This window comes from Microcebus murinus, chromosome 6, assembly GCF_040939455.1.
Source record: "Microcebus murinus isolate Inina chromosome 6, M.murinus_Inina_mat1.0, whole genome shotgun sequence".
Lineage (NCBI taxonomy): Eukaryota > Metazoa > Chordata > Mammalia > Primates > Cheirogaleidae > Microcebus > Microcebus murinus.
This window is the reverse complement of record NC_134109.1, coordinates 12,251,538-12,277,725: the sequence shown is the minus strand read 5'-3', so window position 1 is coordinate 12,277,725 and position 26,188 is coordinate 12,251,538. Positions and strand designations below refer to the sequence as shown.

Below are 26,188 nucleotides of genomic sequence, written 5' to 3'. Positions count from 1 at the left end.
CACCCTACTCCAGTACGACCTCGTCTTCGCTAACTATGTCCACAACTGTCCTGTTGCCAAATGAGGTCACATTCCTATTGCTGAGGGTCAGAACCTCAACACACACATTTTGAGGGGACACAGTTCACCCCGTCACAGGTGCCTTAAATAGGCAGCGTTGATCGAGACGCACAAGTCCACAGGGCCTGGGCAGCCGTCTGATCCGGGCTGGGCACACTTGAACTTGGCCGGGCTTGCTCGCGGGTCTGCGGTCAGAGGTGGCTGGGTTGGGGTAGCCACACAGAGCTGGGTTTAACTCCTGGTCTATCACTAGCTACCTGTGTGACCGTGAATGGTTTACTTTGGTTTACTTGGGGCTAAAAAAAAGGGCAGTTCCATCCTCAGTGAGTCCTGGTTTCCCCAGAAACCTCTGGCTTCCTGGAATTCTTTTTAAAACCCCATCACTCGGCAGTGTCGTTCGAACACCATGATTTTTTCTTTGTATACATTTAGCATGTACAGCATGATGTTTTGAAGTATGTATGCATTGAGGAATGACTCAACCTAGCTAATTACACACACGTTACTTTACATGGTTATCATGTTTGTGGTGGGAATCAAACACCACGAGTTTTGCTAACAACGAATTTGTTTACTAGACACTTGCCAGAGCGCAGGGACTGGAGGAGGGAATGGCTAATTTTGAGGAGGGCGGGAGCAGGGAGAGAGGCATTTGCTAGCAGGGATGCCAGGGTGCGGCAGGTGGAAGAACAGGGCAGAACCCGGGCGTTTATAGCTTCCCCACTGTCCGTGGGTAGAGGGAGGGAGGCTGGAGTCTCTGCTGATCCAGAAGCCGGGCCCAGGCATGGAGACTCTGAGCCACAAAGGTCAAGCCAAGGTCAGGGCTCCATGTGAAGATTCCCCTTCAGAAGCTCATGGGATTCTCATCAGGGAAAAGACAGTGTGTTCCCTTCCCACCACTGAGTGAGCACTGGACTGGGAGTCCAGTGACTCCCAGTTCTACTCCCAATTTCCTCTCTGTTCCTGGCAGGCCAGAGCTGCCCCCCCTGGGAGCCTCAGCATCTTCCCCTGGGAGGGAAGCAGGTTCTGTCCAGTGGACTTGGGATATGCCAAACCCAAATCCAAAGAGCAGAGGTTTGTCACTACGCAGCAGTCCCAGGTTTGAACCCTGGCATTGCTTGGTGCCGCAGCCGTGGACATTAGCCCCACTGGGCCTCTGCAAGTGTGTAAATGGGGGTGGGGCGGCACACAGCACCTGGACGGCCGAGGCGCGCAGGAGCTCCTTCCTGAGCCTCAGTTTCTCACCCCCGCAATGAGGCTAGGAACGCCTCTGCCAGGGCTGCCGGGAGGATCAAAGTGTGTGTGTGCTGAGTGTTTAGGTGGGCGGATGCAGGGATGGCTGCCTCCCGCCACGTTCCCCAAAACTAAGCGGGCTGAGTCCACTTAGTGGTTCCCAAGACGGGTTCCACAAGGCACCCCAGGGGCCACCAAAGGGACACTAGGCAGGCTGGGTCCCAAGCCAGCTTCACCCCAGACAACCCTGCTTGCACCTGTTTTACACATGGGATCCCACGTGGGATTTTGTTTGAAATAAAGAGTTCTCCTGCGATTTTTTTTTTTTTTAACAATTCATTTGGGAATCATTTCAAACTTCAAAAACTCTAAGAATAGAAATAGTGCGTGGAAGTAGGAACACCTGCATCCCCTTTGCAACTCGTTAACATCTTCCCGGGTTTGCTCTGCAGTTCTCTCTCCCCTCTCTCTGCACACATAAGTGCTTTTTCTGACTCATGTAAGAGTGACTTCCACGCCTCTGGGCCCTTTACCCCCAAATACTCGCCTAAGCATTTTATGGAATGTGTGTAAGTAGGTGAGGTTACACAGCTCTTCTGTTACCGCAGTGGAGTCGTCCGTTTCATAAATTTACACTGATTCTGTGTTTTTATCTAACCTGCCATCTAACCTTCCAGGTTGTCCCTTGGCCTATTAGGGTCCTTTTTAGCATTTCCCCCTCCAGTTTAGGATCCGGTGAAGGGCCAGCTGTTGCATTCGGTTGCCATGTGTCTTTAACCTCCCTTAATTTGGAGTCCCTCCTACGATGCCTCACTTAACGACAGGGATATGTTCTGAGAAATGAATGGTTGGGTGATTTCACTGTACGACCCGCACACCCGGGCTTTGTCCCTGGGCTACGGCTTGTCACCGTGCTGAGGCTGTAGGCGGTTGGAACACAGTGGGAAGGATTTGTGTATCTGAACATAAAAATGTACAGTAAAAATAAGATATTATCACGTTGTGGAACCACCATCATATATATGGTCTGTTTTTGACCGATACGCCGTTAGACGGCACATGACTGTATTTCCGCAGCCTTTCTTTGCCTTTTATCATACTGATATTTTTGAGGAATGCAAGTTTCCCTCCCCACCCCCACGGATTTTAAGAAATGAAAGTTCCTCATTTCGTGTTTGTCAGGCGTTTCCTCACGATTAGGCTGAGGTTATGCGTTCGCAGCCAGATCCCACTGACTCTTAAATTCCGACTTTGACATTTAGCGGCTTTAGGACCAAGCTCCAGGCATTGGGCTCGCACCTTCCTCCTGACAGATGCCCCCGGCAGCTCTGGAGTAGTTGTCGGCGGCCTTGCTACTCAAAGTGTGGTCCGCACACCAGCAGCCCTGCATCGAGCCCTGGGAGCCGTTGGGGACTCCAGGGAGAGGCAGAACTCCAGCCTGAGTCCTGCCTACCTCCACCACTGACCTACTTCCTCCAACACTGGCCACTTTTTGCAGAAAACAGCCCTTCCCTCGTCACCACCCCTGCCCTGCCATAGCTCTTCTTCTAGATTTCCCGGCCCCTTCATTTCCGGGGGAGGATGCCCCCCTGCCTGCCTCTCCCATTGCAAAGATGCTGGTGACAGAAGGCCTAGGTACTGCCTATGTGGCCTGCTCAGGACAAGAATAAAATAGGGCCCCGCTGCGGGCGAGACCCATTGGAACACTGAGGAAAGGGGTGAACATGGAGACACAAGGTCTGAGTCCACTGGACATGCCATCTTCTCTGGAAAGATAGCTGCTGTTATGCCCAGAAAACGGGCCAGGATTGAAACCCAGAACTATCACACTACAGAGCCTGTCACCATTCCAAGTGACAGCTCCTGTCACCATTCCAAGCAACCAGCCTGGAAATGGACCCCGAGTTTCAGAATCTCGATTGAGTGCACTTTCTACTATCTCAAATTTAGGGTCCTTGGCCAGGCAGACTGGGGGACCACAGAGGCAAATGGCTTTGGATAAACTTGTCCCTCCATCCTGTAGCCAGGAGCTGACCGGGTTCCTCATGGACTTCAGGGAACTTGGTGAGAGCCGCTAGGACTTCTAGATTCACCTCTCCTCTTGCTTTGACCAATAAGTCATTCCCACCTCTTCAGTGTCTAAGACCAGGCAGTCAGAGCCAGTCCTGCCTGACTGCGAGATTGAGTCAAGCCCAAGAAATCCGCCTACGGAGGGAGGAGGCTGCGGTGTGTGTGTCAGCCTCGCTGCCTTTTCAGTTCCTCCGACACCCTGAAGCCATAGGAGCTTCTGGAAGGAAGCCTGGCTCCTGGCCCTGGGGAGGGAGTGCACAGCCACAGGCCAGGCAGTTAGATGTAGGGCCACGGGGTGGTGACGGAATCCCAGGTCCCTCACCGTCCACCTCCCTGGCAGAGACCACAGAGTCAAGAATCCGCAGCTAGTTCAGGCAGGAGCCGTGGCTGGGGAACTGAATGGGAGGAGGGCTTTAGAAGGAGACCCCAGGGGCATGGAACAATGGGCCTCGTGACTTTGAGGGGGGGGTGGAGAGGACAGGGAGGGAGGTCAGGCTGTGGGTTTTTAAAAATCTACGTTGGAACTATTCACAGGGGCGTGCACCTGTAGTCCCAGCTACCTGGGAGGCTGAGGTGGGAGGATCACTTGAGCCCCGTAGTTAGAGTCCAGCTTGGGCAACAGGGAGATTCTGTATCTAAAAAACGAAAATTAAAACATAAAAATCTATGTTAAAAAAAAAATCTAAACTGATTTCTGATGACAAAAGTCACTAGTGTTTATTGTTGAAAATTGATCAGTAGTATATTGGCGAATTTTTAGTCTTTTTGAGATAGCTGCAGATAGATAATTAGTTCAGGAAAGACTTGCTGCTGTAACAAATAAACCCTACCATCGCTAACGCAATAGAGGTTTGTTTCTTGCTCATATAAGTCCAGTTGAAGGGAGGAGCATTGGGGTGGGTGGCCATGATCCATATAGTCATTCAGGGATCTATGCTGAGGGAGACTTTTAGGTTCCCCTGGACATTGACATCCAATTAACAGAGAGAGAGAGAGAGATAAAGAGAGAGAGAAAGAGAATGGGGGTGGGCACAGGCCTAGAAGTGACCCACAATTTTGCTTTTCCTCCCACAACAGAGTGGAGTTCAGGCACTCTAAGATATCATGTTTTGAGGTTGATAGAACATGTTACCCTCCTGACTTTCACAATAATCATGTCTAACATTCACCACACTCCATGCTAAGCACTGTCCATCTGTCTTGACATGTCATCCTCATAACTACCCTGTGGGGTGTCGACACTACTATTATCCCTATTTTATAGCTAAAGAAACTGAGGCTCAACGAGGTTGGGTAGTGCCCTCAGAGTCACACAGGAGCAAGGGAGTGGTTGACCCTGAATCCCAGGACTTGAAACACTGCTCTCTCCTGCCTCCCCAGCCTGCCTCCCCCGGGGCCTCCTGGGGTCAGAGATGACCTCAGGAAAGACAGACCCAAGCCACGGGCTGAGTTTTGCAGTGCCTGCAGCCTCATGCCTTTTGGAGCCAGCCTGGGACTCTGTGGCTCCAGGCCTTGGAGCCCACAGCCTGCGCAGCTGCCTGGCTGGTGGGCTGAGCTCTCAGAAGAGGAACCCAGGGGACTGCAGTGATGCGGTGTTGCTCGGAGCAGAACTGAGACTTAACCCGCATCTGTGCAAAGTGCAGGCAGCCAAACGAGGGAGCTCCGTGGGAGGGAAGGGGCTGGATTCTAATTTCACGTTAGCCGCAGACTGTACAGGTGACGTCCAACTGACCATTTCTCCTCCCAGCTTCCAGTTCTTTTATCTGTGCAGCTGAGAGTTCAGACAAGGCCAGTGGTTTTCAAACTGGTCCCAAGGAACTCTCTAGGGCCATAGACTTAGCTGGAAACCACACTGGGGCGGGGGAGGGAGCAGTTGAGAGGAAATGAGCAAGGCAGCCCTGCTGCCCCCACCCTGAGTCGGCTAGTAAAGCTGAACTGTGCAGAAGACGCCCCTTACCGAAAGGCTTCCACTGCAAAAGTAAATTTAAAATCCGCCGTTCTAGATGGTCTCCACTTCCTGCTCTCTTATGTTTTTATCAAATAAATCCATTCATTCAACAGTCCAACAAACATTTTTTTGAAGATACAGCAAGACCCAGAAAGACCCAGTCCCTGTTTTTAGGATGTTCACAATTCAAGCAAAAAAGCAGAGCATTAAACAAGCAACAACCACACAGTGCAATAAACCATCTTCCTTTGTTCATTCACTCAACTCACTGAGCAAATACGTTTATGAAACACCTAGCATACAGCTAGGCACTGTTGAGGTGTTGGACATACACAGTGAGCAAGATAAGGTCCCTGGCTGAGTAAAGCTCTCATTCTAGCTGGGGGAGACAGGCAATAAAGCCAACAGTGACACGAAATGCATTGCTGGACGCCGAAACCTGCCACTAGGGTGAGCAAGGCGCTGTGGGGCTGGGGGGTGTGGAAGGGGTTGCTGTTCAGGCAAGGCCTCCCGAGTTGCATAGGATATTTATTTTTCCATTCCGCCATGACAGCACCAGGGAAACTCATTGCAAGAGCATCACACCTACTAGGTGGCGGGCTCTTCAGGGCAATCTTCTAGGAGGAAGCAGGTAGCTTTAAGTGGGTGTCATGGGGGAGGGTAAGAGCCAAAGCAGAGCAGGGTCATGAGCCTTGTGTTGCCTGGGGTTGTTGCAGCAGAACCCTGCTCTCAGTAAGAGCCCAGTCAACAAATGGGGGGTGGAGGGTAGTTATAATAAGATAATAAATCCTTTCCTCTAGATCAGGGGTTTGCAAACTACAGCTTCCCTGCCCTGAACCAACTCTGGCCCACCACCTGATTTTATAAATAAAGTTTTATTGAAACACAGTCACACCCATTCATTTGCACAGCATCTAGGGCTACTGATGTTACAAGGGCTGAGTTGCATGATTGGGACAGAGACTGTGTGACCCGTGAAACTAAAAATATTTACTATGCCTATAATCCTAGCACTCTGGGAGGCTGAGGTGGGAGGATCACTTGAGGTTAGGAGTTTGAGACCAGATCGCTTGAGGTCAGGAGTTTGAGCAAGATCAAGACCCTATCTCTACAAAAATTAGAAAAAGTAGCCAGGTGTGATAGCATGCACCTATAGTCCCAGCTACTCGGGAGGCTGAGGCAGAAGGATCGCGTGAGCCCAGGAGTTTGAGGTTGCAGTGAGCTATGACGATGACGCCACTGCACTCTAGCCGGGGTGACAGAGTGAGACTCTGTGGCAAAAAAAGATTAAAAAATAAAAATATTTAGTATCTGGCCCTTTGCAGAGAAAAAAAATCACTAACTCCTCTTTTAGACATGCTTGCTAACTGACAAAACCTCATTTCAGCCACTCACCTGGTGCTGACAACCACCCTTTGTAACAGACTGCCTGGGTTTTATTATTATTCCCCAGTTTTCAGATGGGGAAACTGAGGCTCAGAGTGGCTTAGTGAGCAGCCCCTGGTCACATAGTTACCTCCATGGCAGAGTTAGGGGCCTCCTAATCTGTCCTCACTTTGTGTGTGACCCAGGTGAGCACCCTTCAGTTCATTTCTGCCTGAAAGAGAGAGCTTTCTTTCCTTGTCTGAAATCCCCCGGCCTATGGAGCATGCATAAGGCTCCAGCCAGCTCTTTGAAACGCCCCCATTCCTACCAGTGGCAAACAGATGTGGCTTGGCCAAAAAGCAAGCAGAAATCACCAGGAAGTGCGGGCTACAGCCAGCAGGGCCCTCAGATGCTCAGCCGGGTGGGTGTGGTCTCCGATCCGCCCAAGACAGGTGTTCAGAGTACAGAAGTGTTTTGCAACCAGAGTCCCAGCGGCGCTGCCTGAGGCCCCACCGTGCTCAGGGCTGAGTCCCGAGCCTGGGATCCAGGCCTTGCAGGAAGGAGAATGGAGGATACATCACTGGCTGTCCCCAAAGGGATGGGATGGGAGCCCATGTGTTAAGTGATTCTTAACCACTTCGGTACCGCGCTCACTGGCCGCGACACCTCGCCCACAGCGGCACTCACAGTCCGCACGGTAGTCTGTGCCATGCATGGACGACGCGTCTGTTTTGCTCTTGTGTGATGAGGAAAGCTTGAAAGCACTGAAAGCTTGTTTTACTTTACAGGCAGCTTCACTTGTCATGTAAATCAGAATAGGTAACATACACATATATGTTTTCATTGCCTTGCTTTTAAATGTTCACAATTTTATTTTGATGAATGAAAAATTAGGAAAGTCATATCACGGCTGTCGGCTAAAGTCACTGTGCGCGTTCATCTGTGGCTGTCGACTGTAGTCCACGCTGTACCCAAGTGGATTTCCTGCCATGTCAGAAGCAGGAGACACAGATTCTAGTCCGAGCTCCACTCCTGACCAGCTGTGGGCCTTTGAGCTAATTTCTCCCGTCTCTGAGCCTTCATTTCCTTACAATGAGGTCAGACTTGATGAAGCTACAGCCGTGGGTGTGCTGGAGTCAGCTCCTGCCGGCTCACGGGGGAGCTGACCGTGCATCTCTTCCCAATTTCGTGTTTTGTATGTAGTTTGAAATTGGCCATTGTGGAAATATCTACATCATGGAACTTGGCAAATGCTACAAATCAGGGCTTTTATTGTCCTTTGGAGAGCCGGTTGTTAAGCATTTCCCAGCACAGCTCTGCCTAAGGCCCACAGCAGATCCCAGCACCCGTGACCTAGCGCTGGGCAGGACAGGATGGTGCCCAGTGAGAACACAGGGTGTTCAGTTCGGCCCACTGTCCGCAGCCCACGGCCCAAGCCTGGGCTGGGGGCTGCAGAGGCAGCCATGGGGCAGAGGCTCAGAGAAGTTTATCGACTGGCTCTGGCTCACACAGCCTCAGGGAGCTCACAGCGTAACGAAAAGGAACAGGCGAGGCGTGTGGGAGCCGGAGCAGGAGCTGGAGCAGAAGCCACCCAGCTGTGCTGAGGATGCGGGAAAGGACGGGGAGAAGTTGGTAACGGGCAGGGAGGAAGGGTGTTCCAGGCCGAGGGAACTGTGTGTGCAGGGGCCCGGAGGAGTGAACGCGTGTTCCTAGTCGAGAGGATGGGCCGTGATGCAGCCCAGGGAGATGCTATGTGGGAGGGCCATGGAGCAGAACGTCGCCCTGAGTCGGAAGACGCAAAGTAGAGGACGCACCAGTGACTTGGGGGGCAGGCCAGGAGGGCTTCCTGGAGGAGGAGGCTCTTGAAGGAAGAGTATCAAATTAGTATGGAAGGTGGGATCGTGGGTGAGAAAAGAAGCTGGATTCAAGTCCTGGTTCGCCACATTCCAGCCACGTGACCTTAGGCAAGTAGCTTAACTTCTCCGAGACGCATGTCTGTCATCTGTCAAGTGGCACAGTGAACCTAACCCACCTCACGGTGTTGCTTTTAAGAATTCCTCGCTATAATGTTTGCAAAGTGTGCTTTGCCTTTCAAAGCATCCCACCCATGTCGACGCTGTAATGGAGCCGTGGAAGGCACAGGGCGGGGGCTGTCACATGGGTGAGTGTGGCCAGAGCCCAGGGGCAGGAGGGCGGGTGGCTTATCCTGAGGCCATTGACCCGAATCTAGTCATAGATAGCCTGGCTGGAGGAGAGTAGAATAAATCGTGCTGGGCCCAGTCGGGAAGGCCTGGAACACCAGGGCGGGAAACCTGAGCTTGACCCTGAGCAGCCGGGAGCCCACGCACTGCCCCACCAGCCAGCAGCTCCCGAGCTGCCCGGAACCCCCTGGGGGCAAAATCGCCCTGGGTGAGAACCACTGCTTTAAAGGAAAACTCGCCTGACTGTATGTACTCTTGGCGAGTTATGAATACAACACCGAGAAAAAATGACATTCTTCAAGGCAGAGTAGAAACTCAGTCGTCTCCAAGCCAGCGCGCGGGTTCTGGGTGGGCCGCAGACGGCACAGGGGAACCCGCCTGGCTCCCTAACTCATAAATCAAAAAAGAAAAGCATCCCCGTATGCCAGGATCCTAATCATTAAATTATCCACATGAAAAAAACAGCTCGGCGTGCAAAATAATCTTTCCCTCCGGACTCTTCAGTCCTGTCTCAGGTGATGGGACGCTTCCCACACCCACTGATCTTGTGCAGGGCGGGCACGGAAACCTCGAGACGACCCGAGGCGCCCAGAGCAGTGCGGGCGTGTCCGTGGGGGCGTGGCGGGGCACTCCGTGTAAATCAGTTCACGGAATTCTCACCAGAACCACGCAGGACAGTCGTGGTGTCTGAGTCAGCTCACGCACGACTAGAAACGCAGGCTCAGAGAGGTCAAGCAGCTTGGCCAAGGCCACACAGCTGGTGAGTGGTGCTCTGGGGTGGATATTCTGGGTTTTTCTGACCCTGCTTTTCAGGGCTATGCGTGCGTTACCGTCCCCTTCAGCCCACCCATTTTACAGATGGGAAAACTGAGGCCACCTGAGGAAGCAGAACATAGATGTGAATAATAATTCACTTTTCCTTAGCACTTGACAGGTTCTGAGTCACTTACCTATCAAAGACCCTAAGAGTCTATGAGGGCCGGTGTTGCTGGCCTCATCGTGCAGACTAGAAAACGGAGCATGGCCAGAAAGGAAGGCCAGGAGGCACAGTGTTCTCTGGGCAACCAGACAAGGGTGAGTTAGGAGCGGAACTCACGCTCGCTGGACAAACGTTAACGGAGGCCCCCTCAGTGCCAGCAAGGCCCCTCTGGAGCCAGGACTTCGCCGTGCGGCTGCACCTAGCTGCAAGAGAGGCTGGGAAACATGGTCTTCGTCTGGGGAGGCCGAGTCCCAGCCAATGTCAGCGTTCTGCTATTCTGGAATGAAGAGAAGCTGGACAATGAGGGAAGAGGGGAAGCGGCCGGCAGTCTCTGGCACTCTTGCCAGGCTAGGACAGGACTGGGCAGGCGAGAAACACAAGGTCCCCTGTGGCTGGCTGCACGTGACCCTAGAATCACAGTCCCCGGCAGGGCCATTGGCCTCAGACTGGGAAGGTCCCGAGGCAGGGACCGGCGGTGACTCGCTTGCTGTGTCTCCCTGTGTGCGGGCCCCCTCCAGGGCCAACTCACAGTGGCTGCCTTGGGCCACGTGCTTGCTTTGTGCCAGCCACTGCCCCCAGCACCACCTGCAGGGCCAGGAGCTGGGGAGGTGAGAGAGACACTTGCCTTAGGTGCCAAATGTGAGGGGAGGGCCAGAGAAACCCGGGAACCGAAAATAGATTTTATGGAGATGTGTATGTGTGTGCATAGACATATATTCTTTTTAAAAAAAACAATTCAGTGGTTTTGGGCATATTCTCAAGGTTCTCAAAACTACTTCAATTCCAAAACATTTTTGTCACCCCAGAAAGAAATTCTGTAGCAGTCACTCCTGATTCCCTCCTCCTGCCAGCTCCTGGCAGCCACTACTCTACTTTCTATCTCTATGGATATGCTTACTCTGCACATATCATATAAATGCGATTATTAGTATATAGTATGTCCAATACGTAGTCTTCTAGGACTCTCTTCTTTCACTTAGGATAATGTTTCCCTTTTCTTATTTTAAGAGAGAGGGTCTCACTCTCAGGCAGGCTGGGGTACAGTGGCACCATCATAGCTCCCTGCAGCCTCATACTCTGGGGCTCAAGTGATCCTCCCATCTCAGCCTCCCAAGTTGCTGGGACTACAGATGTGTGCCACCACATCTGGCTAATTTTTTTTTTTAACTTTTCATAGAGACAGGGTCTTGTTATGTTGCCCAGGCTGGTCTCCAACTCCTGGCTTCAAGCGATCCTCCCACCTTGGCCTCCGAAAGTGCTGGGATGATAGGCTCATAGGCATGAACCACCTCGCCCAGCCTAGGATAATGTTTTCAAGGGTCATCACGGAGTGTATCAGTAATTTGTTCCTTTTTATTACTAAATAGTATTCCATTATATGGGTGTACTACATTTTGTCTATCCATTCAGCAGTCAATGAACATTTGGGGCTGTTTCTACTTTTTGGCTATTATAAACAATGTTGCTATGAACATTTGTGTACAGGGCTTTGTGTAGAAATATGATTTTGTTTCTCTCTGGTATACTACTAGGAGTGGAACTTTTGGGTCATATGGCAAGATAAGTAACATTTTAATGCAATATTTTAAGAAATAAAAATTAATGAGAAAAAGCTATGATGACCAAAATAGCAACATTTTCAATAAAGACACACTGTTGAATATTTTATGATCTTGCATTATTGTGCAACAGGAAGAGTGATTTCCAGTCGGCCTGTGGTTTCCAGGCCCACGTGAGCTTCAGGAGGGCTGACAGTGGCGTGCAAACAGATTGGCAGCAAGATTTTATATACGGTCGTGTTTTTGGAGTGTAGAGCATTCATTAACTTTTTCCACTTGGTTCACGATGCGAGGAGATATTTTGATAAATGTGCATAAGAACACACATTTTTTTTCCCTTTTGCCTCTGGCCTCAGTAAGGCGCTGACCACCCGCGCGTCATTTCACTTAATCCTGAAACATCCTCAGCCACCTCGTTCTCCATCCTCTCTGCCGAGGTTGGAGGAGGGACAGAACTTCCTGTGGTCCACAGCTATGAGAGGCAGACGTGGGATTTGAACCCCTGTCTGAGGCGGGAGGCCCAGCCTTCACGCGGTACCTCTCAGGGTCTCAGAGTGAGAGCGGCCAAGGAAGAGGCACTTGAGCTCTCTGAAGTCTTTTCTCCAGTAAGGTGAGCAATCCCATTGTTGGGAGGAACAAAGGAGAACGTGCATGGTCAACTAGGAAATTTGCTTTCCTCCCCCGGAAGTGCTTGCCCTGAGCCGCCTCTCGGGGCTGGGATGAAAATCTCCAAGTGAAACATCCCCACATGTGCTGTAGGAACCTGCCAACCGCGTCTCTTCATGTCCCCCCAACGAAGCCACATGTGAAAAATCTATTTTAGAGCTAAGGATTAGAAAACTAATTTGGTTGCCCCCAAGAAACGGGCATATTTTTCTTACGGACAACGAGAAGAATACAAATGGTTGCATTTTCCTCCTCACTTTGGCCACCAGGAAACTCACAGCCAAATCCGTCACTGTAAAGGAGCGGTTGTGCAGGTTCTTGCTTATTCGTATTTTTCTTTTTCCTATAGTACAATTCCTCTTGTCGTTTATAAGCGGAACTGGTGTTTTTCCAGTTTTTATTTAGATTTTACTGTTTTATCTGGTATATTTTCCAATAGTCACCTAAGTCCTTTGTAAACAGGTCAAGTAGAAATGCACTTTTTGAAAGAACTGTAAATTGCCTGGCATGTGTTTGGGCTGATTATGAATCTCACCCAAAACACAGAGGGCAGCAGCTCTGGAATAGGGCCACGCCCAGGCCTGGCAGTCCCCAGCTGAGTCTGAGGGCCAGCAAGCACCTCCCGGGTGCCGGAGCCCTGGACTCGCTCTGGTCAGAGGAAGTGAGAGGTGGGTTTGGGGACCTGGCGTGGCTCTCCCCCCAGTGCAGAGCTGCCTGGCCGAGCCCCCTTTCTCCAGTGCACTGGCAGAGCCCGGCCAGGAGGCCTCTGTCCTTGCTGGGCTTGTCCCCCTACAGGTGCAGCTGTGTAGGCTTTGTGTTGCCACAGGGGCAGTCTTCGGAGTTGGCCCAGAGCAAAAGCCGGGAGGCATCCTGGGGCCCACCTGCCACTCCCCGGCCTGCGCTGCTCCTCTGCAGGGTGCCCGCCTGCCTCGCTGCTGCTGTCGAGATGCTCCGGGCCCGGGAACACCGCCCCGCAAGGCAGGAGTGACAGACTCTTCCTTCTAGGGGTCTTTATGGCTTAAAAGAAGCCCTTAGCAAAAGGCACTGCTTAACCCAGAAGAGGGCAGGTCGGATGGTGGCATTTCGGGCCGCGTAGTATCTGATCGAGGGGGAGGGTTTCTGTTTTGCAGGTGGGGAAGGAGGCGTGTGGTTCATGGGGACGTGGAACGTTCCCAGAAAACACGCATTGGGGGCAGACCGCCGCTTCTGGGTGGGTCCGTGAATGAGCGTGATGTGGACTTGACTGTCAAGCAAGCAGCGAGGGGCAGTCAGGGTGGGGAGGACAAGAAAAAGGGAAGGGGTCAGAGTCTTGCTCACCTTCTCAGTTCCTTCTTCCTTAACCTGGACTGTGTCTCAGGCCTCCGAGGAGGCTGATCCCAGCGTCCTCCCTCCCTGAGAGTCACGAGAGACGGGGAACGTTCCTCTTCCAGGAGCGGCCACCTCCACCCAGCAAACCGCTGCCCCTCGCCCTGGCAGGGAACAGCAAACGGAGAGCCTTGCACTCACCGCCTTCTGCCTCCTTCTCCTCCCAGGGAAGCCCTACGGCGCCGACGACTTCCTGCCCGTGCTCATGTACGTGCTGGCCCGCAGCAACCTCACGGAGCTGCTCCTCAACGTGGAGTACATGATGGAGCTCATGGACCCCGCCCTGCAGCTGGGGGAGGGTGAGTCACCACCCCGGGCCATCTCCAGGCCACTCGGGCCATTGCACACGCCCAACTCGGCCACGCCAGGGGCACTCCGGGTGGCCCAGCAAATGCGGGTGTGAATCCTACACAGGCCCTGTCCTGGGGGAAGCGCCCAGACTAGGAAGAGAGATAAGCCAGTAAAGAGAGCGTGTCACCACTACGTGACAAGTGCTAGAATGACAGGGAGCCCAGAGAGTATGGGACCATGTTACCCAGACTGTGCGGTCGGGGAGGGCTTCCTGGAGGAGGTGACACCTGAGCTGAGCATGGAAGGATGAACAGGAGCCAGCCGATGAAGAAGGGGAAAAGGCAGTCTCCACAGAGAGGACAGCAGGAGATGGTTGTGTAAAATATGAAGCTGACATGGGGGCAGTGCCCACAGCTCTTAGACAGGGGTGGCCCCCTGGAACTCCTAGCCCCTTGCTCGTCCAGCCCTGGGTCAGCACCGCTGTCAGGGGAACAAGGTTAATGACATGGTAAGAGGCTCTGTGCTCCCCAGTAGGATGAAGGCAGAGGTGGGGCTTGTTCCACCCCACACTCAGTTTCCCTTCCCCTTTCCCCTTCCACCACATCCTCCACCCACTTAGCCCGAGCCACCCTCCCACCAAGAATTTCTCGAGGGGCCACCAGCACAGATAACAGCTCTGAGAGGGCTCTGGCTTGTCCTCTGAGACGTCAGCCTCAGGGTGGGGTGAGAACCCCAGGCCCTCAGTGCCCCCTTGGGCTTTGTGGCTCCTGAGATGAGCTGACCTGTTTTGCATGTGTTTGCATTCTTTGCATGTTCCATTCTCTGGGGTGATGGCTTGATGTCAGAGTTCTGTGATTTCTTGACTGCTCAGGGGAGCATGTTAAAACCATGAAGTTTGCTGTCATATATAACTTTGGCTTGTGGCTCTGGGGCTTCTGGAGTTTCTGTTTTTGTTTTGTTTTTTTCCTCTTTATAGTTAAAAATTTCTTGTAGTTGGAACAACTTTTCCTCCCAGAGGTCTAGGAATTCTGGAGAGCTTTCTTCAGCAGTGATCATCTGCGGCCCAGTGTATTTACCCATCCACCCATCCATCCACTCATCCAGCTGTCTGCCCATCTATATATCCATCCATCTATGCATCTATCCATCCATTCGTCCATTCATCCACCCCTCCATATATACATCCATCCATCCACCTACCCATCCACTCATCCAGCTATCCACCTATCCACATATCCATCCATCTATACATCCATCCATCCATCTGTCCATCTATCCACCCATCCATATATCCACCCATCCATCCACTCATCTACTATCCACCTATTCATATATCCATCCATCTATACATCCATCCATCCATTTGTCCATCTATCCACCCATCTATATATCCACCCACCCATCCACTCATCCAGCTATCCACCTATCCATATATCCACCCATCTATACATCTATTCATCCATTCGTCCACCCATCCCTCCACTCATCCACTTATTCACCCATCCATATATCCACCCATCCCTCCACTCATCCACTTATTCACCCATCCATATATCCACCCATCTATGCATCTATTCATCCATTCGTCCACCCATCCCTCCACTCATCCACTTATTCACCCATCCATATATCCACCCATCTATGCATCTATTCATCCATTCGTCCACCCATCCCTCCACTCATCCACTTATTCACCCATCCATATATCCACCTATCCATCCACTCATCCAACTATCCACCTATCCATATATCCACCCATCTATGCATCTATTCATCCATTCGTCCACCCATCCCTCCACTCATCCACTTATTCACTTATTCACCCATCCATATATCCACCCATCTATGCATCTATTCATCCATTCGTCCACCCATCCCTCCACTCATCTACTTATTCACCCATCCATATATCCACCCATCTATGCATCTATTCATCCATTCGTCCACCCATCCCTCCACTCATCCACTTATTCACCCATCCATATATCCACCCATCCATCCACTTATCCAGCTGTCCACCCATCCATATATCCACCCATCTATGCATCCATCCATCCATTCACCCACTCACAATCCAACCATCCATGCACCCACTCATCCATCCATGCCAGAAACCTGGACTACAGTGCAGGGCAAGAGTGGTGAGGCTCAGAGCCTCCTGAGAATGAATGAATGCCTCATTCTGCACCCCACATTTTGGGATGTTCACCTCCTCAGGCCTTCATGGGCCTTCTTCCTTGGTTTCCCCAAGGAAAGGAGAGCTCTGAGCAGGCGCACAGAAGCCACACAAGGCTGAAGGGTGGGCAGAGGCCTCCAGGCCACACCGACCTGTCTCTCACCAGCTCCACCAGCCTGAGGGGAAAGAAGAGCAGGCAGCGGGAGGCAGCAGGGGTCGGGGGCTATGAGCGGAATCGGCCTCGTGCCCCAAACCCTGAGCACCCCGTTTCCTAGCACTCACTCCCCAAAGGGACACTCCGCAGGAATCTTCACTGTGGTCTGGAGCTGCCATGCATGTCACCTCTAAAGGTTTGACTTTGACATGTCAACAATTACCAGAGGTTTAGAAAAGAAAAAGAAAAAAATTACCATAAGTAGGGTAAGATATTAACAATAAATCAGGGGAAAGTGTTCTCACAAATCAGCACCCCTAGAACTAGCAGCCTCAATATGTAAAAGGCTCTTCTTACACATCAACAAGAAAAGCACTCAGACCCTTAAGAGGCACCTGGGCAAAGGCCATTTGCTCATGTGTTTATAGACATCGCTGAGCCGCTACTTTGTGCCAGGTGGCAGCACATCCCTTTTCTCGTGGAAAAAGTTGCATTCGGGGGGAATCAGACCTTAAACAGGTTAAATAAACAAAGCGAACAAGATAATTTCCCATCGGATGACATCGGATGAAAGTTGAGAAGAAATGGAGTAGGCTGGTGGGTTGGAGGGATTGGCAGGGTAGGACTCAGGTGACAGGAAAGCCCCAGACACAGAGCAGTGTCACCTTCTCTTTACTTTTTCTTTTTTTCACCATATTTTCCACAGTGGAAAATGGGCGTGTGCTGCTGATATACCCTGGGAGAAATCATTTAAAGATCCTGCTAAAGGAATGATACCAACACCACTGGGTTATGAAGCCTAAGGGACAATGTCCCTGAAAGCCCTTTGGCAGGTGGAAGGATGGAGCAAGACCATGGGGCTCCGTGCAGATGGTCTGAGCACTGGCAGGTCACCGCCTAGCCACGGGTTCCCCTACTCTGTCCTCAGCCTGAATCCTTGCAGCCAAGCAGGGCCCAGGCCAGGCACAGTGGCTGAGCAGGGACAGGGCAGGGACATCCTTGGGCCAGCAGCCTCCTCCTGTGGACCTGCATCCCCCCACCCCAACCCTGCTGTGGCCTCCTGGGATCCTTCTTGTGATTCCCAGAAGCTTCGGGGTGTTGGGTGGGAAAGGGGAGGGCCTTTAGGCAGGAGAGATGGTCTATTCTGGGCTACTTTAAGTATTTTGGGGACAAGCCAAAGTACAAATAAATACATAAAGATCTTAAACAGTGCGCCAGTTCTGACCAAAGCTGCCTGAACACGCTGCCACCTGCGCTTTCCCAGACTCGAGTAGTCTTGGCCCCGAGGCAGCCCTGTCTGCCCACGAGATGCCTGGCCCTGCGTGTGGCAACTCCGAGGGCCAGAGGACAGATGCACGCTACGTTTCTCATGCCAGCAGGTGGGGTGCCTCCCTGCACCTCTCTGCCCTACTCCAGTGGCCAGCCAGGGTGTGGGAGGTCACAGCACCTAGGACAGGCCCAGCCTCACAGGTGTTTGCCTCTGGTACCTAGATGACTTGGGCCTCTCCAGCTTGGGTGGGGACTTCTGCCTTTTAACAGCCTTGAACTTCCATCTAGATGCGTCTGGGCCCAAGGGCAGGGCGTAGGACATGAAGATGAAGGTGTTCTGCGTTTCCCCGGCTTAGCCCTCCTGACTTGGCTGGGGCTGAGGGGGGTGGTGTACAGGTGCTTTGTCACCTCAGCCCCTGACGTCCAGGGGAGAAGAGGGGTCCTACCTGAAAGGGGAGGAGAAGAGGCAGATCCAGTCCAGTGGAGCTTAGAGACGCTTGGGATGGGGGCCCCCCAGAGCTCCCAGACTCTTGAGAACTTAATTTGTTTGAACCTCAAGAGAATTAACACAGGGTGGAGTAAAAAGAGCAGTTTGGAGGCTGGATTTGTGGCCCAGTTCCACAAATCTGCCTGGTTGGAGACCTTGGGCAAGTCACCTAGCCTCTCTGGCTTAGGAAAGTGAAGCCGCTGGGCTAGATTGGGGTTTTCAAACGGTCTGGGTGCTCTAGCATTCTGCAGAGGTAGTGGGATGTTACATCTCTTTGGGATGCTCTGACAAAATACTGGATAACTTTTGAACCACAGAAATGTACTCCTCACAAGTTCTGGAGGGTGGGAAGTCCAAGATCAGGGCACTGGCAGATTCCGTGTCTGGTGAGGGCCCACTTTCTGGTTCATAGAAGGTGCCTTCCCGCTGTGTCCTCACATGGTGGAAGGAGCAAGGAGCTCTCTGGGCCCTCCTTTAAAACGGCATTGATGCCATTCGTGAGGGCTCCACCCCATGACCTAATCACCTCTCAAAAGGCCCCAGCTCCTAATACCATCCCCTTGGGGGTTAGAATTTCAACATCTGAATTTGAGGGGGTATTGGGAGGAAACACAAACATTCAGACCATAGCACTCGGGGCAGAATGAGAGATGGAGTTGGGCCCTGCCTTCACAGCTCTCTTGAGCAAACCCCTCTGTGCTCAGCACAAAGCCTGCAAGTCAGATTCTTTGGACCCTTCCTGCACTTGGGACCTTCATGTTCGCTGAGCCTGTTCCACGTGCTGTAACTTAGCAAAGATCTAGCCACTGGGTGCCACTTTCTTTGCAGCAGGCATAGGGGGCAGGAGAGGTCAGGGACTTCCTGTAAGCAGTGGGGAGGGCCCAAGATCTGCACGGACGGACGGAGGACGGACGGGGCCCCAGCCCCCTTTCCAGCCTCTGTCCCCTGCTCCCTCCACTCTGGGAAATCATGGGGCAGACAGGAGACCCGGGCGGCTGCTGGGCACCTGGAAGCCAGCTCAAAATCCAAACCTCTCCCAGAAGCGCCCTTGTGGACTCTTTTGCCCACATCCCCTCCTCAGGCTGCCTGACAGCCTGCCATGCTGGGCTTATTAGGACCAGTGGGTTTCCCAATCAATGAACATCACACCTGCCCCAGAGAGAACTGGCTCCAAAACTCACACTGGAGTCGCCTGCCACCTAGTGGTCCTGGCAGGCATGGCATGGCCCCAAGGCAAAGGGAAGTTGGCCACACTGGCAGGGAAGGGGCAGCCCTTGAGCCCTCAAGGGTTACTGGCAGGGCCTGGAGTTCCTCCTCCCGCTTCACCCAGCAGGGTGAGAAGCCTCAGAGCACCTCCTGGAGGCCATGTGGCCACTGTGCGTCACTCACACATTCCTTAGCCCTGCACTTGGCATGTACTCATCTCACTTTTCACAGCGAGACTGGCTTTGCAGATGAGGAAACTGAGGCATAGAGAGGACAGTAACTCACCTGAGATCCCGGGCTGGCTGCCACAGGGTAGAGACCTAGAGCTCTCTGACTCCAAAACTGGCAGTTTACAGTCGCAGGCTGCACTCACCTCCTGTTACCAGCCAGGGAGACAAACTCACAGACTGGAAACAGTCAAGGCATGCCGAGTAGGGGACATGGGCGCTCAGGGCAGCAAGGGCTGGGGGCAGCTTCCTAGCCTACTCGGGCTTTGAGCTCAACTAAATTTTTGAGCCATGTGAATGTATAACTTATTCTAAAACACAATCTTGCAAAAATGTAGAGGAAATTTTAATTACAATTATATAGTTACATGCAATTTTAAAGATTTTAAATAAAAAATTTGAATTGTTCATTTCTTATCTTAATTCACACATATTCTTAATATCTAATGTTTCCTAAATTGATCTAAGCTTTGAGACACTTCAGATTGCAAAATTTACATGACGTTTTAAGATTTTAAAAAATATTTTGTATGGATGCTTTCAAGTTCATTCTCCTTAGCTTGTCAGGAGCTTTGGCTAAAAGGTTTGACAAGTACTACTTTTGTCGAGCCCCCACACTTAGAGAGAGGAAACTGAGTCCCAGAGAGGGTGGGTGAGCCATGCAGGTGATCCTGTGGCCATAGACGCCTTTATCTTACCTCTCACCCACTCTGACAAGGGTGTGAACTTTTCCCGTGTCAGTTGCAGAATTTGTGGGGATATGTAGGCAGCTTCCTCCAGTGTAACAGGAATGCTTTGGGCTGCAAATAACTCACAATGTAACTAATACTGGTTTAAATCAGAGCAAGGGATTGGTTTGCCTCTTGCATCTACAAGTCCAGGGTAAGCAACTGATAAGGACGGCAGTTTGCAGCCCTGCCACCAGGGAGTCACGGACACAGCTCTTTCTGTCTTTCCTTAGCATGTGGGCCTTTGTCTTTGTACCTGTCACCTCTTATCACAAGACAGCTGCTATTCCTCTGGGCTCACCTCTGCGTTCCAGGCAGGAGGAAGGGGGACAATCAAAAACCCCGAGAGATACATCAACTGAGGCTGTCCCTTTCAAAGGCGTTCCTGGAAGCCCCACCCAGAGTCTTCCACATCTGAGAAGCCAGAACAGAGTCTCCTGCCTCTCCCCCCCGAGCTGCGAGGGAGCCTGGGAACTGCACGTTTTCAGTAGTTACCTCCCCAGATAAAAGCAGAGTTCAATTTATAGAAGAGGGAGATGGGATTTGACTGGGTCACTAGCAGAATCTGTCTCATGTCAAAATCATCACCCTAGCACATGAAGGTTGGGCAGAAAGACCTGGCCAGTGGTAGGGAAGTCCAGAGAAGTGCCATGAAGTGGGTGACACTGGAGACCAGAGGAGAGCAGGGCGCCCAGGGCCCTCATTCTCCCCTGGTCCCTAATCACTGTGCAACCTTGGCCAAGTCACCTTCCCTCTCTAGGACTCAGTTTCCTCTCTCTAAAGTAAGTGGGCTCAACAGAGTTAGTACTTCTCAAACCTTTTAGCCAAGGCCCCTAACAAGCTAAGGAAAATGAACTTGTAAAATATGTATTTTTTAATCTTAAAACTTCATGCAAATCCTATAATCTGAAGTATATTAGAGCTTAATTTAGGAAACATTAGGTAATAAGAATATGTGTGAATTAAGGTCAGAAGAAATGGAGAAATGAACAATTCAAATATTTTGCTTATTTTAAATCTTTAAAAATTACTTGGAATTGTGTAATTAAAATTTCCTCTACATCTTCTTAAAATTTTTTTAGATTAATTTATACATGTATATGGCTTAAATTTTTAAAAGCATATACAGTCGCTCCTTAACTTATGATGGGGGTCACATCCAGATACACCGCCCATCATAAGTTGAAAATATCTTAAGTAGAAAATTCATTCAATACACCTAACCTACCAAACATCATAGCTTAGCCCAGCCTACCTTACATGTGCTCAGAAGACTTAAATTAGTTAACAGTTGGGCAAAATATCTAACACAAAGCCTATTTTATAATAAAGTGTTGAATATCTCATGTAATTTATTGAATACTGTGAAAGTGAAAAACTGTGGTTGTATGGGTACTTGAAGTCCCCTTTCTACTCTACACAAGTTGCGTCTGGGGCATCCTAAAAGTTGAAAAGTCCTAAGTGAAACCGTCACCAAGCAGGGCGGCTGTATGTGATGATGCAGTGAGCAGTCTCCCGCCCACCCTGGCTCCCAGCCACCCTTCCCTACCCTGAAGTTATCCACAGCTCTCAGCTCCTTGTGTATCCTTTCATTTTAAAACATTTTAAAAGTCATTTTTTCACACCTGTAATCCTAGCACTCTGGGAGGCCGAGGCGGGAGGATCGCTCCAGGTCAGGAGTTCGAGACCAGCCTGAGCAAGAGCGAGACCCCGTCTCTACTAAAAAAATAGAAAGAAATGAATTGGCCAACTAAAAATATATAGAGAAAAAAAATTAGCCAGGCATGGTGGCGCATGTAGTCCCAGCTACTCGGGAGGCTGAGGCAGGAGGATCACTTGAGCCCAGGAGTTTGAAGTTGCTGTGAGCTAGGCTGACGCCACGGCACTCACTCTAGCCTCGGCAACAGTGTGAGACTCTGTCTCAAAAAACTTAAAAAGTCATTTTTAAAATAAAAACTCATTTTAAAACATCATTTACAGTATAAGCAAGACTTTCGTTCTGAAGGGGAGCCAAGTTCAGAGCAGGGCCCAGAGGGCGGGGGTGGCGGGATGGCACTCTGGGAAGCTCGCTGTGGGTGGGGGGCTGGAGTTGGCTCAGGTGTAGCAGCCCCTGACTCAGGTGAGCCGCAGGGTGCGGCAGTGGGTGGAGCCTGGAGGAGGTGGGCGGGGCGAAGGTGGGCGGGGCAGGCCGTGCCTGGACCAGCCTTTCCCTTTGCCGGTGGGCCAGCGGCGGGGGTCCTAGCTCAGCCTGCACGCCCTGTCCCCGCAGGTTCCTACTATCTGACCACCACCTACGGGGCCCTGGAGCACATCAAGAACTACGACAAGATCACGGTGACCCGGCAGCTGAGCATGGAGGTGCAGGACTCCATCCACCGCTGGGAGCGCAGGCGCACGCTCAACAAGGCGCGGGCCTCGCGCTCCTCAGTGCAGGTGACGCCCGCCACGAGAGTGGGAGGGGCGGGCGGGACCCTGCCCAGACACCATCCGCTCCGGGTGTCGTCTCCTGGCTGACATCCCCTCGAGGGAACCGTGAGGTTCCCACGCCGGAGGAAAGGCCCCCGGCCCCTTCCCGCCACCCCGTGTCTAGCTCTGTGCCCGGGACGTGGGCGGGCCTAGAAACGTTTCCCTGGGCATTGGTGTCCTAGCTGGGCAGAAAAGATGGGAATGAGGTATTGTTCAACGTTGCTTAGCACCCACCATGTCGTAGCTCCCTGCTAGGGCTGGAGATGTGGACCTGTCACCCCAGTCCGTGCTTTGGGGGAACCCACGAGCCGATGCACATTCTTGCCCCTCGGTCCCTGGACAGATGCAGCAGCTGTCCAGGTCCCCACTCCCCCAGCCTGCTGTCCACCAATCCAGCCGCCCACCCCTCCCCGCCACTCTCTACACAGACTCAGTATTCAAACTATTCCTGGCCAGACCCCCACCCCTCCTGCACTCCCATCACCCCACACACCCGAGGCTGCAACAAATCTCCCAACACGCTGAGCCAAATCACTGGCTGCTCAGCCTCTGCCCACACCGGCCTATCTCCCCTTCTTCATTGGCTATAACTGTCCACCCTTTAGGACAAGACAGCCCCCTCCTCTGAGAAGCCTTCCCCGATTACCCTCGCCCCCCACCCCATTCGCCACAGGCTGGCTTAGATGCGTGCTTGGTACTTCCTGCTGCTGCCCCACCCCTCCTTGACAGTGCGGCAACCCGCTGCATATGAAGCTGTGCCTCTGGGCGGGCAGGGCCCATGGTTCACTCCTGTCAGGGGACCGGGCCAGGGTCTGGGACAGAGCAGACCCAGGTGTGCGCAGGCCAGCAAGCGGGACAGCAATCCAGAGCTGTTAGCAGCTGTGCAGACTCACTCACTGCCCTGGCAGCCAGAGCACACCTGTCCCGAACCCCACTCCTGGCTTTCAAGATGGCCCATGTATAATAAATAGGCAGAGCCCAGGCCTGGGAGGCAGGAGGCTCCAGTTTTGGACCCAGTTCTGTACTAGCTTGCTGCGTGACACAGAGCAATCCTTGCCCCTCTCTCAGACTCAGTTTTTCTATCTACACAGGCCCACTGTGGCTAATCAACAGCATCTTGATAAATATTTAATAACTGGCTCTCTGGAGGTACAAAAAAAAAAGCTCTGATTTTAGCTTCTGTCAATTTCCATGGTGTAAATACTCCCACCATGGCCAATTTCAACCTGGCAATACTGAACTTGGAGTTGGAAAGAGATGCACACAGTTGGCTCTCCCAAGCGGATATGAAGCAGCATAAGCCAGCTCCAGCACACACTGTGCCCAGCCTGCTTCTGGCACCTGTCCCCCCACCCCCGAACACCCCCCCCCAACTCTGGGGATATGGACTCTCCGGATCCAGGCCTGCCCCAGGCATTCCTTCTTGCTTCCAGCCTGTGGGTTCCCCATGCTGGGCCAGGCAGAGCGTCAGTGGGATGGGCCCCCAGCACTGGGGTGAGGGAAGCTTTGGAAGCCCCTGAGCACGTACCTGGGATCTGGGGAGGGCAGCACCTCTGACCCCTCCCAGTGCCTCCTCTGACCTCGCGCCTTAAATCCCCTCCCTGGGGAGTGGAAGTGCAGAGCCAGTCACCAGTGAGTGTTGAGGGCCCTTGGGGACCTAATGGAGGACAGGGAGCCCTAAGGCAGCCACTAAGAGGCGGAAGGAGTGGGCTGGGCTTTCCTCCTCCCAGAAGACATGGATGGTCCCAGTGACGCTTTTGACACGGAGCCTGGCGCCTCGTAAGCGCTCACCCCCTGTGGCCGCAGTTGTCGCCTCTGTGCTGCGGTCCTTGCGATCCTCCAGGGGGAGGCTGCGGGCACACTCCGTCCACAGGGGGCGCGCCGCGCGCACGGTTGCCGCCCGCTCTGAGCCTGGGCACCGCGCGGGGCCGTCCCAGGCTCGCTGCCGGCTCTGAGCTTCCTCACGCCTCACGGGAGGCTGGCGCTGCCCCGTCTACAGTCGAGGCCCGGGCTCGAAGCAGTCGGGTCAAACAGTAAGCGGGAGCAGATGCAAAGCCAGGCAGGCCACGGGACTGGCGGCCACATGAGCCAGGCCACGAGGCCGCCGAGGTCCCTCCCGGCTGCGGAGGACCGCTGAGTGTGCCGTGCGCGCACTGCCAGGGCCCCGGGCCCGCGGGCGTCGCCTCGCTTTGCTCAGGCCGTGTCCCTCCCCGCCCAGGCCGGACCCGCCCTCCTGCGCCCAGTGCCCCCCTCCCCGTCTCCGCCCGCTCCGCCGCGGCGCCCCGGGGCTGGACCGCGCGCCCGCCCGGACTGCGTGGCGCTGGGGTGGGCTCTGCGCCTCCGGTTTTGATGACTGCTGTGCCCAGCTTTGCGCCTGGAGTGAGGGGACTCGGTGAGGGAGGGAGGGAATGTATGAATGAATGAATGAACGAACGAACGAACGAATGATGGGACGCCTGCGGACCGGCCACAAGAGGGCGCGCTCGGTCCTCATTGCCAGGAGCCAAAACCGACTCCGAACCGCTCGCAACAGTGAGCCCAGTAGACAGGTGAGGCTGGGGCGCAGGTGGCCCAGCCGCGGAGTGAGGCCGGGGACGCAGGCGCGCGACTCCCCGCTGGCCCGAGCGCTCGGCGTCGGGGTGGCGGCGACAGGCGCCCGCTTGGCCCCGCCGGTGACCGCAGGCCCTCCGTGTCGCCCCGCAGGACTTCATCTGCGTGTCGTACCTGGAGCCCGAGCAGCAGTCGCGGACGCTGGCGTCGCGGGCCGACACGCCGGCCCAGGCGCTGTGCGCCCAGTGCGCGGAGAAGTTCGAGGTGGCGCAGCCGCAGGACCACCGGCTCTTCGTGCTGGTGGACGGGCGCTGCTTCCAGCTGGCGGACGACGCGCTGCCGCACCGCATCAAGGGCTACCTGCTGCGCAGCGAGCCCAAGCGCGACTTCCACTTCGTGTACCGGCCCCCCGACGGCGGCGGCGGGAGCCCGCCCTGCCTGGTGGTGCGGGAGCCCAACTTCCTGTGACGCCCTCGTGGCGGTACTCGCCCAGACTGGCCGGGACGCAGCAGCGGGCTGGCGCACCCTCGCTCAGCACGCGCCCCGCATCTGATGGCCACAGTCGCACAGGCGTGCTTCCCACTGGGCACGTGCAGGGTGATTGTGAACACAACCTGAAGATGCGCCCAAGGGCCCGTCCTGAGCCATGGCACTGAGAGGCCATGTTCTTCATCAGACGGAAAGGGAAACTGAGGCTCCCAAAGGGAAAAGGCTCTCCAGCCAGCTGCAGCAAACAAGCCCAGCCCCTGTTCCCCACGCCCACCGCATCCTTGGTCTTTCCAGGACAGGGCCTGAGCTCAGTTACCCCAGGACTGGGGACGTAAGGGTGCTGGCCACAGCTGTGCCCTGCGCCCCTCAGGGTGGATCTGGCATGTTTTGGACCTGCCCAGCATCTCAGGAGCATCTCAGGGTGTGTGTTGAAGAGAGGCCCCCAACTCCTGCACCAGAGCCTGCCCTCCCGGCTAGCAGTGCCTGCGGCCCTCTGCAGCCGGCTCCAAGCCCTGCCGGAAGCAGCCAGACGCACGCTGGGACAACCAAGCGAGGCCAGCTCCACGGACACACGGACAAGCCCCGCCTCCGCCTCGGGAAAACTGACAGCGCCCTTTCCCTGGCGGACGCACCCCGGGGGCGTGGCAGTTGCTGCAAGAGGCACAGTGTGAGGAGTCTAATAAAAGCCCTTTTGAAAAA

General features: G+C 53.4%; 1 protein-coding gene across 1 annotated transcript in view; it reads left to right on the top strand.

The window, feature by feature from the left end:
* The window catches only part of RIN3 (Ras and Rab interactor 3), a 118,133-nt gene extending 91,945 nt beyond the window's left edge, over window positions 1-26,188 (top strand). The window contains exons 8-10 of the mRNA XM_012738572.3: window positions 13,614-13,745; window positions 22,254-22,417; window positions 25,154-26,188. Of these exons, the coding sequence (XP_012594026.2) occupies window positions 13,614-13,745; window positions 22,254-22,417; window positions 25,154-25,468 (611 nt within the window). The 3' untranslated portion in view covers window positions 25,469-26,188. The remainder of the gene's footprint in view (window positions 1-13,613; window positions 13,746-22,253; window positions 22,418-25,153) is intronic.